The sequence below is a fragment of the Staurois parvus genome, unplaced genomic scaffold, assembly GCF_062004578.1.
Source record: "Staurois parvus isolate SC_StPar_1 unplaced genomic scaffold, SC_StPar_1.0 ptg000375l, whole genome shotgun sequence".
Lineage (NCBI taxonomy): Eukaryota > Metazoa > Chordata > Amphibia > Anura > Ranidae > Staurois > Staurois parvus.
The window spans coordinates 1692324-1709778 of NW_028318171.1; the positions used below are offsets into that span (position 1 = coordinate 1692324).

A 17455-nucleotide genomic window follows, 5' to 3' on the forward strand; every position below is an offset into this window, starting at 1 on the left:
AGAGATCACATGATCGGAGAGCTCCCGATCGCAAGTAGGCATCGGGAGCTTTCTGGTTCCAAACCGTGCACAGCAGAGCGTGGAAATGTTTACATTTGGGACACATATATTCAGCATCTCCGCGTTAAAGTCCCCCTGTCGAGAGGCAGCATATATGTGTTCTCCCGGTGGGAATAGGTTAAGTTATATATATATAGCCATTTTGTAAGTTTGGATTGAAAAGGAGAAGTTGAAGGTTCCTTTCATTTTATTTTTATTTTTTGCTGCCTGTTTCCTGTGAGGGAGATTTCCCTGCTCTTCTTGTCTGGAGATTAAAGTTAAAGGAAATGTCTTTCACCAGAACAGGTGTTCCCCCTTTACTTTTTAGTTCTAATGACATTTCTAAAATTTTGAATTATCCACCACTTTCTGTTCTGGCAACAATGGTCACCAGGACAAAAAAAAAGGGTGAATCTACCCAGTGGGGACACAGACAGCAAAAAAAAAAAATAAGATAGGGGTTCTAATCCTTCTCTATTTTATACAAAACAACAGATTTTTTTGGTATCCATATACCTGTACTTTAAATTCTACTTCTAAGAACAATTTGAAATGTATTTACCATTTTTTTTTAATTCACAGTTGTCAGATGAAGATGACATTTTACCTCACAAGCTCCAAGCTGCACTGGTCCAGATCCTAGAGCAGAGAAATGATATCCTGTATCATGATCACAATTTCACAGAAGGTGAGCAGCTATGCCTACTCTGATCTTTCTAACAGGGAAACATCTAAAAGTATATAAGCAAAAACTGTATATAATATAAATAAATAGAACAAGATGGCGTCATATTTCATCTGATGGTGTCTCGGCCAAATTGATAGAAAGCTGCTCTTAACAATGAAGCTTATGTAAAATATAGCTGAAGAGTATATGAACAGATACTTGTAAACATTGAGACATAATTTCATTAATAAATGTTCCCCATTATGTACCTATCAATATAATTTAGATGGCATTTCCAATTTATACACTGATCTCCATTAACTCATGACTACTGTGTGTAATAATATACTGTAGACAGGGGTTCCAACCTTCTTCTGCTCTCATGGATTACCTAGTTTCAATAGATTTCTTTTAGCATTATTTATAGATATATATTATTAACATAATTTCATATAACTGAACATATGCAATTATAATTTAAATCTTTATTATCCACATACTTTAAAATAATTTAAAAATGTATTAACATTTAGATGAATTGTAAATATGTAAATAATAATGATTTTTGGTGTTTCAGATTCTTAATGATAATAGTGGTACTTCTTTTTCCATTCAGTAGATACAAACCCAATACACAATGTTTTTAAAGGAATATTTAAGTTTTAGCCATTTTACACATTTATTTAGTTTATGAGAGACCAGCCCATTTTTTTATTAAGAGGAGAGTAATCAGTACTTTTGACAACTTTAGCATTCCAGTTTCCTGAAACCTGCAGTTTAATGTAACAAACGTTATTGCAATAAATGCATAAGGGGGGGGGGTAGGTGATAATTTTACTTTCAATCAGGCTTCAGTAGAGTTTATAGTGGTATGGCATTACTTTTAGTGCAGTGTAGCACTGCCCCCTTAGGAGTTGCAAGAGATTTGGGTCCTGCATAGCACACTGCACACATTTTCCATTTGGACTTTTATCAGGAGACAGAAAACCAGTCATTGAGCTTTGTTTTGAAGTTTTATTAGGGACGTAGAACTTGGATGGGGTTAGGAGTGTATGGGATGCCCAAGGGAATGGTAACTGAGGACAAACTTCTATAAACAAACTATATTACAAGTCCCAAAGTCAGAACATCTCTTCAAGGAGAGCTGTCCAGCCTCTTCTGGTATACCACCCCAGACCCCAGATAAATCCTCTTCTTTATCCAGCTGTCTGGAGAAATCCCTGGGCAATGGAGTCCTAAGCTGCCACAGTGCTGGGTGTAGAGCTAGTCAGGTTTCCCACCCAAATGCTCTCTCCCCTTTTTGGCCCAGGGAGTGTAGGAGTACTCACTGAGTCCTTCTCCTATGCTGCTGTTGTGTAGGTGGCTGCTACAAGGCCTATCAGCTGGGCTGCTCTTTCCCTGCCGCCAGGTGATCCTCTCTCAGGGGGACCAGATAAGTCCACAGCTTTCTTCCTTTCAAGGTCCCTCTGCCTGAAGGTGAGCCCCTTCCAGCCTGGGCTCCCTCCCAGGCTCCTGTATCTCAGCCTCACTTTTCCATCTTCCACCTGCACCTCTCCTCCAACTCTTCTCCAACCCTTCTGCTACTAAGCAGGCTTAAACACTTTTAAGGGTGTCCCATCCCCTTACCAATCCTTCTGTTGGGGATTGGCTGGGGTCCCTCAAGAGTGCAGCCAGCCACTTCTCAGATCCACCCACTGCCTCTAGAGACTTCCTCCAAAGCTCCAGAGCAGGGGGAAATTCCAGAGGGGCTGGCCTGCAGAACCTCCCAGCCCTGACCATAATTTGACCCCAGTCTGGCTATTACACCTGGGCTGCTGCTCAGCCTCTATCTAACCATTGGAGTCTAGCTCCTCCTAGCTACCTAGAAAGGCGCTACAGTAGCATTTCATACATTTGGGACAATTTAAAAATTTTAAACAGTGTATATGGATAACAAGTCCCAAACCCATGTTTTCTAGGATATCTCATTAAATGTAATTATTATACTGCTGCTGCTTTATGCTTATTAGAGTTGACACCCATTAATCGTATCATCACCAAATTATATTATAGTAAATAGATTGTCATATCACTGCAATCAATCTTATAGTGATAAGACAATGACACTCACTTTATCCCAACAAGAGTCACATATACTTACTATGTTTTGTTCTCCCCCAGAAGAAGTCTCTCTGAACACCCTGGTATCAGAAGCCTTTGTGTGGTTCTTTGTGGAGATTGTTGGACATTACTCTCTACACATGTATGTGAATGAAAAGGGAGAGCGTAACTTCCAAAGAGAGCCTTTTCGCAAGTCGCACACTTCCAGAAGCGTACGCCAATTCCTTGATCTCTTTATGGAAACCCAGATGTTTGCTGGATTCACACAGGATCGGGAGTTACGAAAAAGCGTTGTTAAAGGTAAAGGAGAATGCCTTTAGTGTCTTGTAGCTTTAGTTCAGCTGACCATGCACCTAAAATGTAGCATTAACTTACATATTAAAAGAAGATATAACTAAAGAGCTTTACATAGAAATTTAAAAGGGTAGTTCTTTTTCAGTTGCTCTTCATTTTCATAGTAAAATAGGCATCTTGCACAAAGGGACTTGCCTTGTATTACTTAGAAGAAATATTAGCTCAGGTAACATCCAAAGTCAGAATTAGAATACTGCTCATAATAAGAGCTAATGAATTAAGTTAATGCTATATAATTGTTTGTTTCATGCAATAGCTTCCATGTGAAGAAGAGCATGTTTTACCAAAAAGACAATTGCTATCCATGATGAATGCTGATGTATAATTAAGAAATATAGTCAAGAAGCAATCTGCCAAAATGTCAGCAAAGGGTCTCCTAAGAGCACCTTATACAGGTCATCAAGCAAAGCAGTGATCGCCTTACTGGACCAAGATGTTTGCTTTGACAGTTTGACTGATCAACTGAATTGAACATTTATTTTTTTAGTAGGGCAGAAAGTGAGAGCTGCTATGGACCTTTTTTTTTTTTTCTCACTAAAAATGCAATAGTAAAAACTTTTGTGTAGGCATGTGCTCACAGAGTTCACTTTATAACTACCATATGTTCAACACTTACATGTGAATACATTTTTACATCCTAACTCTTACTACCTATTTTTTTTGGTTTGAGTGGTAATCATTGGACAGGTGGAGATTATTTTCCTGTTTTTACCACTAAAAAAAACCTTTTGAAACAAAATTTAACCTCAGTCCTGGCAAGGTTCTAAAACATGATCAGGTATATCCCTACCTCAACCCTCAACTTTTGGCAAAGGAATGGATTCAAGGGCTTAGGTTCTCTAAGGTTACTCGATGGAGTTTATGGAGTATTTTTTTTACAGTTTTATGATCCAGTAACTTTCTTTATAATGATGTATAAATATATGACTTTATATTTAATTTATGTTTTTATGTGTTTCCAAATCAGGACTTTTTGAGGTACGAGCCTGTGAATACCTAAAGACACTTCCCGAGACAGAGCCCAGTGGAGTCAACAAATTTCTGAAAGGCTTAAGTAAGTTTGATTTGAAAGGAAATCTCGATCAGTTTAATTTTATTGTTACAATAAACATTTAAAACAGGGTGCTCCCCTGTTTTTGGGTGTGCAGAGCATGATGGGATTTCTAATAACAGAGCACAGCAGTAGCTCTGCACATGTTCTAGACAGGAGTGATGTGTCTTTCCTCTGAGTCATTCAGATGACTCATTCGGCATGTGTGGACAACCTGAGATTCTACTATTCTGATCTGTATTCTCAGCAGAGCAGTATATCGCCAATATACATCCTTGGAAAATCTGACTCACACTAGGTACTGACCGAAAGGGATAAATGAAAGATATTTATGTAAAATATGTAATATTTTCCTGACTAAGCAAAATATAAAATAATTATATTTTAATCATGAACTCAAGTCATCGGTTGTGTGCCTTTTGGAAAACATAGCTACTCAGCTATATCTCCCACCCTCTGAATACCATGTTAACAAATATTGAAAACAATCATTACCAAAACAGGTAGACAAGAGACCTAAATTGTCAGCAGATTCAGACATTAGAATGACAATCACAAATCTAGCTTTCGAGTGGGAGAAATACGTTGACTATAAAAGTTTATTACCACACTCACTCCTCACTGATAATATTGTATGCATGCCTCTGTACTGTCATTGCTAATAATACAGAAGTTTGCAGATTTGCAGAAGTCGGAATTTAAGAAATGTATATTCTCTATTATTCCAGAAATTTAGCAAGTTCCATTTATGATATTTTAAGACACTTGCAAAATGACTTGTCAGATCCAAAAAGTTGCCTCTACATCTTTTATCTAGAGCAACTACACTGGTTTGTGCTGGCCATATGAATAGGTACTGGTAATTTATACACGCTGTGAGCCTACAAATCAGAGCAAATTATGAGAGTTTTTAAAGTTCTATTTACTTATTTGCATTTTTTACTGTTTTGCATATAAGCAATGCAAAGCTGTAAAGTGTGGAAAGCAGCATGTACAGTGGAAATGTACCTATGGGCTGTAGAAAGCAGGTCATGCAGTGTTTTAATTTATTTGGACTGGCGTCACTGGCTCATTGAAAACAGCAGTTTTTTGTACAAAAAAAAAGACTTTGCTGATTTTCTCAGCCCATAATAATTAGGTGTGGCAGGTCAAATGACCTAACAGGGCTCGCCTTGGGTCATGTGATCTGAAACTGGAGTCCTGTGAAACCTGCTTTCTACAGCTGATGGGTATGCTTTAGCTCCCTTTCTCAGCTCACCCTTTCTAATTAGTGGTTGTCTGTTTTATTTAAGCAGTTTGACAGGCAAAGACAATAACTTCTGTGTTTTTACTTGCAGGTAATAAAATGAAGTTTCTTCAAAAGAAATAACATTTTGGAAAAATCAATTATATATTAGCTGTGGACCTACCGCAATGTTGTGGTCGCTGAATCACTTCACCCAAGTTAAAGCTTCATACCTATGTGGAAAAGGAGGATACAGAATTTTCTTTACTATGTTGCCTTAACCAAAGTGAATAGTCGTAGAGGAGAAATATGGACAATGTTCTCAGTACTTCAGCCAGACATTGATGGATCAATGGATTATTAAAGAAAACAGATGGACGCCATTAAAACACTCCATATGCCAAAATTGAAAAAGGATTTATCTAAACTTTTTAGGTTTTTCAAACATGGCAATTATGGTGTGATTCTCAAAACTTATTCAAATGGAATTACTTTTTCAGATGACAAAAAATGAAGGAGTTTTCCTCTTGCGCAATAAACATTGGCGGTGATTTGTAGAGTTACTGGCTTTGCAGTTATGGATGTGTTTTGTATTTGTCCATAAATACAAACATATATCAAATATGTTGAAGACATATATGAATTAAGGGTTTTCCACAAAGACTGAACATTAGTGTACATTCACAGATGCATAAACAATTATCTACTAAAGTCTCTTAGTTGACTGGATGTAAAATGTAAATATGTCTAAAGATGTTAATAATGAAAAGGATCCATTGAAGGTATCATGAAAGCACTCCTTCACTAATTTACATGTAAATACAGGATGCTACTGACTTTGATGGGAAGAAAAAAAAAAATACTGTAATGATGTCTTATCCCGCAGAATACGAGTATATACCCATCATCTATTTTGCACTGGGAGATGCCATACAGGTGTGTTACACACCTTTACATTTATATCTTCACATTTGCAAATTATTCACTGTGAATTGTACTATAATCTACACTACTTTGTAAAAATGTACTAATATGAACTTGTGGGCCGTTGCTCTTTTGACTCATATGTATTTACAAAGCAAAAGGTATAATGAGCCTTCAAAAATTACTGGAAAAGATAGCTGCTTTAGAAATGCACTTTATTAAGTCCTTTTAAAAATTAGAAATTCAAGTGCCTTTCCTGAATGCCAATTTTACTTCTGATCTCCATTATTAAAGCAGGAAAACTATTTTTGGGTAGAGTGGAGTTAAGTTTGATTGCCAGATCTTTAACCCCTTGACCAGGGGTACTTGTGACCAGAAAGGTTGTGGTCAAAAGGAGCCAGCCCTTTCTTAATTTTTGTTCTTAGGTGGCTGCAAAGTTTTTTACGCACAGTGTAACAGTCCAACTCTCGTTCTCTCTTCTCCCTGATCATAAGGTACATCACTGCTTTGTCAGGTCATCATTGTCAAATGCTAGCCATCACCAGCTGAGAGTCAATGCTTTAGGTTCCAAGTTCCTTCACTGTTCCCACAGTTGTTAGTAACAGCCTGGTCACACCAAGGGTGCATTGCATGTTAAATTTGCACACTTATGTGTATGTTTGAGTTATTTTTTTAGAGCGCGTATGCTTTAGTGTAGATCTATGTTCCATTGCCTCAAGGTCCAACTCACCAGTCTGCAGATCTACAGATATTGGTACAGATATTACAGATATTGTCAAGTCCCCAATAACATATCTACAATTTAACGTGCGTTGCTCAACAATGCACAACAAGAGGATTTCTATGGAGCATGTTCAAACCTGTGGTGTGCTGCCCTGCATTGGAAAAATACTACAGGTGATTTGTTTGGTACATCAATGCTTGTTTTTTGATCCCATAGACTTAAATACCAGCACAGAAAACCACATGAGAAATGCGTAAAAATGGAAGGAAATATTTACACAATGGTATGAATCTAGCCTTATGAATTAAAGATCTCTAAAACCCAGCAGGCATGGCCATTACATGTTGTGCTATTTTTAAATAAAGGATAAAGATGTTGATTTACTAAAACTAGAAATTGTTAAATCTGTTGCAGTTGAGCATGGTAGCCAATCGGTTTCTAGTTCCAGCTTGTTCATTTAAGACTGGAAGCTGATTGGTTTCTATGCAGAACTGCACCAGCTTTTGCACTCTGCAGTTTTATTAAATCAACCCCAAAGGGTCACTTGGAAATTATCCATATGTTTCTATGGAAGATCCACTAAAGGGCAGGACACACAGCAATGTTGTCAGTGTATTTCTGTTTTGCATGTAGCTCAGCATTACTTTTTTTTTTTTTTTTGGTTACTGTATAAACAAATAGAAAAATACACTATATGAATACATTGATGACCAGCTATTATTGTTATCTGATAACAATAAATAAACCATGTTATTGTTAACAGATGCCATTTTAAAAAGACATAATAGTGTTTATCTGGAAAAATAGGCCACTACTTGAATTTTTAGTAGAGGCATTTTTTTGTAATACCTAAAGTCTGTCTCACTGTATCATTGGTGTTTTTATATTAGGCCTGTATCTGATTAGAAAATGTATTTTGCACCAATGGCTTAAAATGTTCTGTTTTATTCCGTTCTTTTGTGTACGATGACAAATGGACAATCATGGTTACCCTTCCCTTCCTATTTGAGCTTTGTCTAGAGTATCCTACCTCATACTCAATTGCGACGGTCAATCAAAATACATTGGAGTCAGTTCACTAAGCTGTATGATTTATTTTAAGGGTGTTTTGATATGTACTGTATAGTATGTTGACCCTACAAATGGATCTGTTATTTTTCCACTTCTTACAGTAGGGAGTAATTGTTGTTAGTTCCGCTGTGAATTCGCACAACAGCATTTCACCTTGTGGACAAGGTACTCTTAGAAAGAGATAATTAGAGAGACAAACATATTAAAGCCTAAATCCAGCTAATGCCATTAAAGGCACCCCTGCTAATGGTGTGCCCCAAGCCCTGTACCTACCACTTTTGTTGGACACTCTTGGCTGTTTAAGGAAGTGGAAATATAATGGCGGGATCAATGGGTAAAAAAACAGTTGTGTAGGGGACTGAATAGCTGTGTGAATGGCATTGACAGACTGCACCATATAACATTTTTGATTTTACCTAAAGTTTTAATATAAGGAACAAAAAAAGTAAAATATAAAATGTTTGTAACTGATTGGTGTGATATAAACATAAATATATTGAAAACATGATTGTAAATAAAAGCTAACAATTTATGGTTATGAAAATACTGCATACATCATATTTTAGTGGACTGACCTCATTAAGTACATATTATGGAACTTAGGGCGCAGTTTGTTATGCACCAGGGTGTGGCTGCATTTGATGGACAGAAGCTAAGCTTATCTATGTGGTGATTGCAAGCATCCATACTTGCAGTTTAGCAGGTTCTCAATGATGGCACCCAGAGACTGCTGCTGTACTTCAGTTGTGCTTACAACTAAATAGAAGAGTGTGCATAACCACCACAGATCACCAGAGAGGTAAACTGTCACTATAGCAGATTACTTTTAGCATGTGTACATCTAAAGCAAGCACACGTTGATGTGGAATGCCAGCAGGGCCTTTCAATCTGGTTAATGAAGTACTACTGTTTTGGCTCTGGGAAGAACATTATGTGATGTCTTCAGAGTGTTTTGTGTTATATTAGATACTTTCTAATTTGATTGGTGTACATTTGTAAATTATGTAAATATATTTTTATACTGTTTATCTTTTGTAAACTTGTATGTAGATTTTCAAGTCATTAAAGGTTAACATATTAAATACATTCCTTCTTGGCATTCTGCTTTCTAATAATGCTGCTGATCAATGACTATATCTGAAGTTAAAGCAGAACCCTAGGCAAACAGCAAAATATACAGCTGAAGCACATACATGTGAATAGTTATTTTATTCTGTCACACTTGTCATTTTTATAAATAACATAACTGCATTAAAGTGTTTTTTTTATTTGACTACTATCTTTAGGAAATTAGTGTTCTAGCTACTAGTACATGAAAAAATAATTTGGTTTCAATACATTTTAATTGATAGTTTTAAGAAAATATAGCACACAGCAGAGCAGATAGAATAGCACAAAAAAAAAAGCTGAGAAACTGATAGGCCAATACTAGGGGTTAGAAATACATCTAGAATCCAATTTGCAAACCTCTACCAATTAAATGCAGGTCATCTCATAGAAAAAAAGGCAAGAGTTAAAACAGAGTGAAACTAGATAGATTGTGATCTGACCTTGGAAGTGGGCTTAGTCAGGGATAGTTCAGGCACTCAGTATTTGGTTCCCAAACCCCCTAGACTTATGCCCAGTACACAATCTGATGACAAACATTTGCTTTCGGAGTAATAGAACGATAATCCGATAGTACACCGCTTCTGACAGCTGATCATGACAGTTCATGGGACAATATCCGAAGGGACAAGAACAAAACTTTTTCTCGTACGATGACAGAGTGAATGATTTTCATTTATTTAGTACAGTATTCAGCGGAAAAAAATCAAGAGACCAAAACTACGCATGCTCAGAAAGGAAAGAATACATTACATTACAATACAATACATCACTTCTGAAGTTGTATTCTGTCCTACGAGAAATATCGTAACTTTAGCAACCTCTTCATTTTTGATATGAGACTGGCATTGGAGAGGTTTATTGTAAAGGAGAAAAGAAAGGACGGAGGTAGATAGAGATTAGCAGCTATGGAAAGAGGAAAAGGGAGGGTAGGGGGTGAATGACAATAAATGATTCGACTTCATAACCTAAGCACAAACATTGTTTCCATACGAAATAGCTTATATAACCCTAATTATTCCAAAATTCTTTCTGAGATCTCCCAAAATCTTTCTAAGTGTAATAGAAGTGTATCCTGGTTAGGCCACATTACCTTGGACATCTTGCCTATCCAAGATGGATATCTTGCCTATCCTCCTCTATATCTTTAATTATAACGCAATCTGCTCCCTCCAAGCTCTTCACTTTTCTCCACTACCTTTGATGTAGATTCATATGGGGGAACAAAAAACCAAGACCGAGCTTCCCCATTTTTGCTTAACCTAGGAATTGGTTACACTATAAAGCCGCTCTCCTCAATCGTATCTTATCTGGGTTCATTATCATACTGGCAAACAGAAAACTCCGTTGGAACATGATCTTAGCCCCTAACTCAAAGACCACATTACTTCATTTTCCCATTCCCGTTAGTGTTGCCTCCCCTGCAATCTGAGACAGGCTCATTATACTGAAAATTCTTTACCACAGATCATGTACCCTCACCCTTTCTTTTGACATTCTGTTTTTTTTTAGCCCTGGGATTGGTGCCATGATTTTCCTGGACTTGGACCCAAGTCGTTTGGTGACACATGACATTTTTTTGGGAATGCAGGGTACTACCCTCTTTTTGGAGATTTGTCCTCTCTATCTACAATAGCATGAGCACATATAATGTTCCAAGTACCACTCAAGTGGCTCTTCTATCAATAATAGCTTCATATTAAAGGACGTCAGTTCACCCTCCCCACTTGGTGGAATATGGTATATCCTAAAAACAAAAATGACAATGGAGACCCAGGTAACATCAATAAATATGAAGAGGTCCTCCTGGATTAGCCACACAGACTCTAATACTTCTAAAAACTTTGACCCAGCAGTAAGTGGTGTATAGCACACAAGTCATTAGGATCCTTCTTACCTACTCTTCTACACCTTATAGGCACCACAGAGAGTTTCCTCTCTACTCTCTAGGATTGAGCATGCTACAATGTTTTTGTCAGAAACCAGACAGAGACAAAGTGCAGTTAAAATCACACCTTAAATTAAATTGCAAATATAACATAGATCAGAAAAGCAGTCAAAACAGAAGCCAAGGTTTGGATGCCAGTGCAGGTAATCAGACGAGCCAGGTTCAGGAAAATGGAGGTCAGCATAGTCAGGAGCCAAAAATCAGGAACAGGAATCAGAGGAGAAGTCAGACAGACTAAGTTGTAAACAGAAACACAGGTAGGAACACACTGGATATCATAGATCACACAAGGGCAAGGAGGAAATAAGCTAAGCTGCTAAAATAGCAAAAAGGTCTGGCTTTAGGCTGGACTAATGAGGCAGGTAATGTTTTCCAAGTGAGTCACTGGCTGGTAATTAACAACAGCTGAGCAGCTTCTGAGCGCCAAAGGAAAATAGCTGCTTGTTAAGTAGCAGGACCCCAGCCCTGACAGTTTTAAACATGAGTCCTTGACAATCTCATATACTGTATGCTCTCTTCTAGACTCATTGATACTCTATGCTGTACTTGTATTCAGTATACGTTTACAGAAAATTGTTACCCAATACTTACTATAATTTTCATTTCTCGACCTTTCCTCACATTAGCACACAATGGGTCCCTCCTAGATTGTAAGCTCCAAGCAGCAGGGCCCTCCTTTCCCTCTTGTATTGAACTGTATTGTTGCTGTATTTTCTCCCGTTATATTGTAAAGCGCTGAGCAAACTGTTGGCGCTATATAAATCCTGTATAATATAATAATAATAACTCCTCCCCAGGCGCCCAGAGGGCCACCTCATCCTAGATTCATAAATAGAAACCCCCTTCCCTCACTCATCCTTCAATTACTAGCCTGCGATAGGTCTTCAGGGACCAGAAACATTTGTGCTGACACAAGGAAGTACTGGGCAACAGTTTTCCGTATTCCTGGCCCACCTCCCGTCAGCACACAACAGGATATAACTAGCTGAATTACTGGGCGGGCAAGAACCCTAACCAAAATAAATATTCAGTACTCCAAGGAATGTTGCTAAAGCCAAAACAATGTATTTCTCTTGCAAAGTGACTGAGCCTACAGCTGCCCCAAATTTGCAGAGCTTGCTGAAAGTATGCATAGCTTGTAATGTTAAACAACGGTCACACAGCAGCTCCAACTGGCAATCTTACATACTGTATATCTGAAATCTTGGCATAGGTTGCCCGAGAGGCTGCCATCCCTCTTGTCGAATGAGTTTGCTCCTGTTTTGGAGGAGACAGACCCAGTATTCTATATACTAATCCAATCACCTTGGTAATCCAAGAGGTAATGGACTCTGCCTCACCCTTCCTCAGGCCAGATGGCAAAATACGTAGATTGGCCACCTTCCAAACATCATTTGATCTCTGTTAATAGACCATCAGCACTTACGTCCTCCCGCTGTGTACTCAATGACTTCTGTGGAAAGTCGGAAGGACAGCCTCTGAGTTCTCATAGAAATTGGATACCACTTTAGACTTGAGGTTTGGAGATGGACATAATATCACTTTTTCTGGTAGAATGACACAGAAGGGTTCTCTGCAAGAAAGTGCACAATCTCCGACACCATCCTGGCCTGATTGCAGGCAGGAAGACTAATTTTACCATAAGGAACCTTAGCGGGCATGATTCCACTGGAGCACAAGGTGCCTGCATCAGTGCTTTCAGAACAACCCCCAAATCCTTGGAAGGAAAAAAGGCTTAGGGGTCGCATATGGATTGCATGAAGCATCTGATCATTGGTTCCTTTACCCACCTGCAGCCTGTGAAGGAGGATAAAGCAGGGATTTGCACTTTAACTGAGTTGTATACTAATGCAATTTCTAGAGAAAAATGTCTCCATTGAGCAAAAAAAAACAAACTTTCTCCATATCCTCTCATATGTAGTGCTTGTAGACAATCTTCTGACTCATGAAGGTCTGAATCACTTTGCATGAGAATCCTTGTGTCTCCAGTCTGGATGATTCAAAAACCATTCCATTATACACAGTCTTGCTGGATTGGGGTGCTGCCACTGACTTTGGCACAAAAAATCTGAATAGAAATGGAATTTGTGGCGCTGATGCCATCTGGAGGAGCAGTGGAAACCAAGGTCTCTTTGGCCAGTATGGGAGAATCTGTTTGGCTTGAAAGTGTTCCATCCGAATTTTCAGAAACACTTTCTTAATCAAGGGATTATAGGGAAGACATAGACCAACGGAAAACTCCACAGTACTGTGAATGTGTCTTGTATTACTGCCTTGTTGCACTTATCTCTAGTTGCGCATTCAGTGGAGTCACCATGAAATTTATAGACTGAGTTCCCCAAAGGACAAATATTGCTTTGAGGTATTTCTTGTTCACACTGTTGCTGGGGAATATTTTGCTTAACTGGTCTGCCATTTGATTCTGCTTTTATGGTAAGTAGACTGCTATCAATGCCTCTAAATGACTGTCTGCTCAGAAGTAACAAAGGAAGACTGCTGGTGCCCCCGATTGGCAATATAGGCAGCTGCTGTCTATCATTAACTTCACTTGAGCCCCCTGGAGCATATCTTAAAATGCTTACAATGCTGGAAACACTGCCTTCCAGTTCTAGAAAATTGGAGTGTTTGGATTCCGTTAGCCAACCAGCCCTGGACACTGGCATCTGATGTTAGAACAATTCAGTCTTCCAGGCTGAAATACATGCCCCAAGAGAGGCACACTTGCGATGTCCACTATTCCAGTTCTTGTCATATTTGCGCAGGCACAAATAACTTTTCATAGAGAGCCTGTACCACTGACTAAGGAAGGCAAGCTGAAAAGCTCTCATGTGTTACCTTGCCCATGATACCACTGAAATGGCTACTGTATATATCTCCACAAGGATCAGTTTGGAAATCTTGCGACTTGGAAGAAATACTTTTCCTTTTTGGAAATACTCTATTGAGTAGGTTGGAGTTAACTTACTTTTCTTTTTGTTTACTAGCCAGCTGAATTGGGGTAGGACTTCCAAGACCCAGTCAAGATGTTTTAACAGCTCTTGGCTTGAGCAGGCGACCACTAGAATGCTGTCTGATCATAGATCCTTACTACTGCCAACAGGGTTTTTTAAAGACTCTTGGGGCTGTACAGATCCCAAATGGCAGATACCTGAACTGGTAGTGTTGCTTGGCCACCACAAACTTCAGATATTTCTGGTATTCTGCCCTGATCGGCACATGAAGGTTTGCATCGGCTACATTGACTGACCTTAACTGGCATTACTGGTTTAAGTGATCATCCCTCCTAAAATTAATTCATATTTCAGTTCTTCTAAGTTAACAATTCAATAAATAGCATGCATGTTATGGTTTTTACTTAAGCTTGCGTTTAAATCAGTTTTTTTTTTGCCTGCGGAGCTCCTTGGATATCAGGTCCAGGCTGCAGACAAGACGTCAACTTCTCGCAAAGTTAGTATTTCCCCCCTTTCTGAATCTAAGCCTTTACCTCTGCTGTGCCTCTATGACTGGTAGAAGTTTCTGCATTTGACAGTTTACTGAGGGCCATAGTCTAGTGGCAGGAAGGAGTTGGGCCTAATGCACACTTAACTTAAAAAAATGACTTGTCTAAGTTCAAAACATCACAAGATGGCTGTTGTAATATTTATTAGTCAAAAAGTATTTTCTGTGAAATTTCCTCTCATTTCCTGTTGTGTCTGAGGAATGAGAGTGAAAGGAAATCCCCAATGGGATACAGACAGAAATAAAAACACCTGCCAAGGGGTTAACCTTCCCCTACTCTACCCAAAATTAAACAGTTTTAGTTCTAAATATATTTTAAGGGTCCTATGTATAAAGCACAATTCACATTCACCAAACATTGACTGCAGGTGAACTTTCCACATGCACACATATTAACTAACAGCGATTGGTTCACTAAGAGAGAATGTTTGGTAAACGTCACATTGACTGCTTTATAAATATGTCCCAAAATGTTAAGTGACAAGAATTACATTTCAGAATTCATTGAATTTAAGGGTAAATTCACACTTAAAAGCCATTAAATTGGAGAGCAGTGGCCGCTCTGTGGTGTCAGCCGTGCTAGGGGGCAGTGTGGTGCATGATTCAGTGCATCACATGGTTCCCTTTTTTTTTGGTTTTGTACCAGCTTTATTTGAAATGTACAAAAAGTACCCTTTATCACTGCTATGTCAGGCAGCGCAATGCACTGCGTTGCCTGACATTGCTTTGCAATTCGGCCCTGTGTGCTGCACAAAAATGCAACGTGTCTGCATTGTATCACAGCATGCTGCAGTGCAACACTAGTCTGCATTGCAGTGGGAATGGAACACATAGGAAACAACTGTTTCCTGCGTGTCCCTGCAGTAACAGATATTTTACATTGTGGTAAATATCTGTCACTGCATATAGTGTGAAGTGGCGTTAAGTGTTAATTTAAAAATGTAATGTTTATTTAGACCTATGATAAAATGCATTGCGTTAAAGCCCAACTCGGGGCAAAGTTCTCTGCTGCTTTGAGTTTTGTGAATGACCAAGGTGAGAGGGGGCGGAGATACTATACTATTGCCAGTGTCTAAAGAATATGGAGTAGTGATGTCAGCAGGACGCCAGCGGTAACTATACTATTGAACCTGTGCACAATTTCACTTTGACAACAGAAGAAGGAAGAAGTATGGCAGCAGCATACTACTACAAAACAAACAGAAATAGTTTCTTAGCAAACTTTTTGGAATGAAACTATCATGCCTGAAGTTGGGCTTTAAAGCTGAATTCCAGGTATGACATATTTTACATAGTTACATTGGATGCATATACCATACTTGTGGCATCGCTCTGGAAGCTGGAAATGACTGAAGAAGACACCGCTACTCCAGTGATCTCTACTAGCTTCCAGATCCTGTGCTGAACACTTGTCCTACTGCATTCTGAACACAGGAGGTTGGCTGCTCAACACAAGTGCCATTCAGAGAATGCTTTACATTTTCTCAGTAAATGCTAAGTGTTCTCTGATTTGATGAGTTGGAGAGGCAGGGAGCGACATCACGTTCTCCACCTTGGCCAAACAGAATGTTTTGCATTCATTGAGAAAATGCCTTCATGTTGTGGAGCTCTCAAAGTAGAAGTGGTTGAGCAGTTTAGCAAAAGACATTGGACAGGCCTGACAACACTCTGTCCTCAAAAATGTTGTTTGTTGTTAGTTGACAACAGGCTTAGTAACTAAGTACATTTCTGGCAGATCTGCAGGCATTATTCTGAACTTGCAGGGATAAAACATGAGGAAACATTTAAGTATTAGAGGGATGTATATTTACTTTTTTTGTTTTGGCGGGCTTTAATGGTTAGGATACGTTTAGTGGTAAGGGACATGTAGGGAAACTTTTTTTTTTTTATTCAATTTTTTGTGCTTACAGCATAGCACTGAGAACTAACCAACCATTGAGCACCTAAACCTAGATAAAGTAGCCACTGTACTTGAAAGCTGATGTTTTTGTGGCCACAAAACATTATTCACCATGCTGTGTGTGCCATTTGTGTTAGTCATTATATTCTATGCTGTTCAGGCTCCCCATTAATGAGGCCCTCTCAGTTCCATAATGTATCCAAAAAGCAGCTCCCTGCAATAGAAAAGGTATTATACTTATCTCTATGCTGAGCTCTCTACTTTGGGCCTATACACATTGAGTAAAATGCATGAAAAAAATGCTCATAAATGTTCTTTGTTATCGAGTAGAGTGAACACAACCTACTTTTTTGGCCTGCTGCTTCTTTGACAAGATGCAGCACTTGTGGAAATGCTTTGGAAACACTGAAATAAAGCATGTACAGTTTATCTAAGCCATTTAATTTGGACAGAGCAATATAGCAATCATTCAACCAGTTCTTTTAGAAATTCATGTATTACGCTAGGACCTCAAAAGGGAGAGGGTAGAATTGAAGGACTGGAATTGTTCCTTAATGCAGGCCATACATGGCTCAAATTCCAAGTTAATTTTCTTTAGAAAATCTGAAATTTTGTGCGTTTTGTAATCCGATGGTGCCACCATTGATTTCGAAATTCGACCAACCAAGCCTTTAATTTCACCTCATGTTGTTACAGAAAAGAATTTTTGTGGCCAAGAATTTTCTTTTCATTCCAGGTCACAGCTCATGCTCATTTCTATTTCAATTAAATATCTTGCACAATTCTCCCATCATTGATTAGAAATTTGTTAATTTTTCAATAAAATTCCAACATACCCGATCACTCA

At 38.5% G+C, this 17455-nt stretch overlaps 1 protein-coding gene across 2 annotated transcripts in view; it reads left to right on the forward strand.

Moving 5' to 3' along the window:
- DENND2C (DENN domain containing 2C) overlaps positions 1–9241 on the forward strand; it is a 66871-nt gene extending 57630 nt beyond the window's left edge. Inside the window, exons 16-19 of one of the 2 annotated variants that reach the window (XM_089685429.1) lie at positions 622–727; positions 2867–3106; positions 4128–4214; positions 5549–9241. In XM_089685429.1, the coding sequence (XP_089541555.1) occupies positions 622–727; positions 2867–3106; positions 4128–4214; positions 5549–5580 (465 nt within the window). In that variant the 3' untranslated portion in view covers positions 5581–9241. The remainder of the gene's footprint in view (positions 1–621; positions 728–2866; positions 3107–4127; positions 4215–5548) is intronic. The other variant, XM_089685430.1, reaches the window with a different exon arrangement.
- The last annotated feature ends 8214 nt before the right edge of the window (positions 9242–17455 follow it).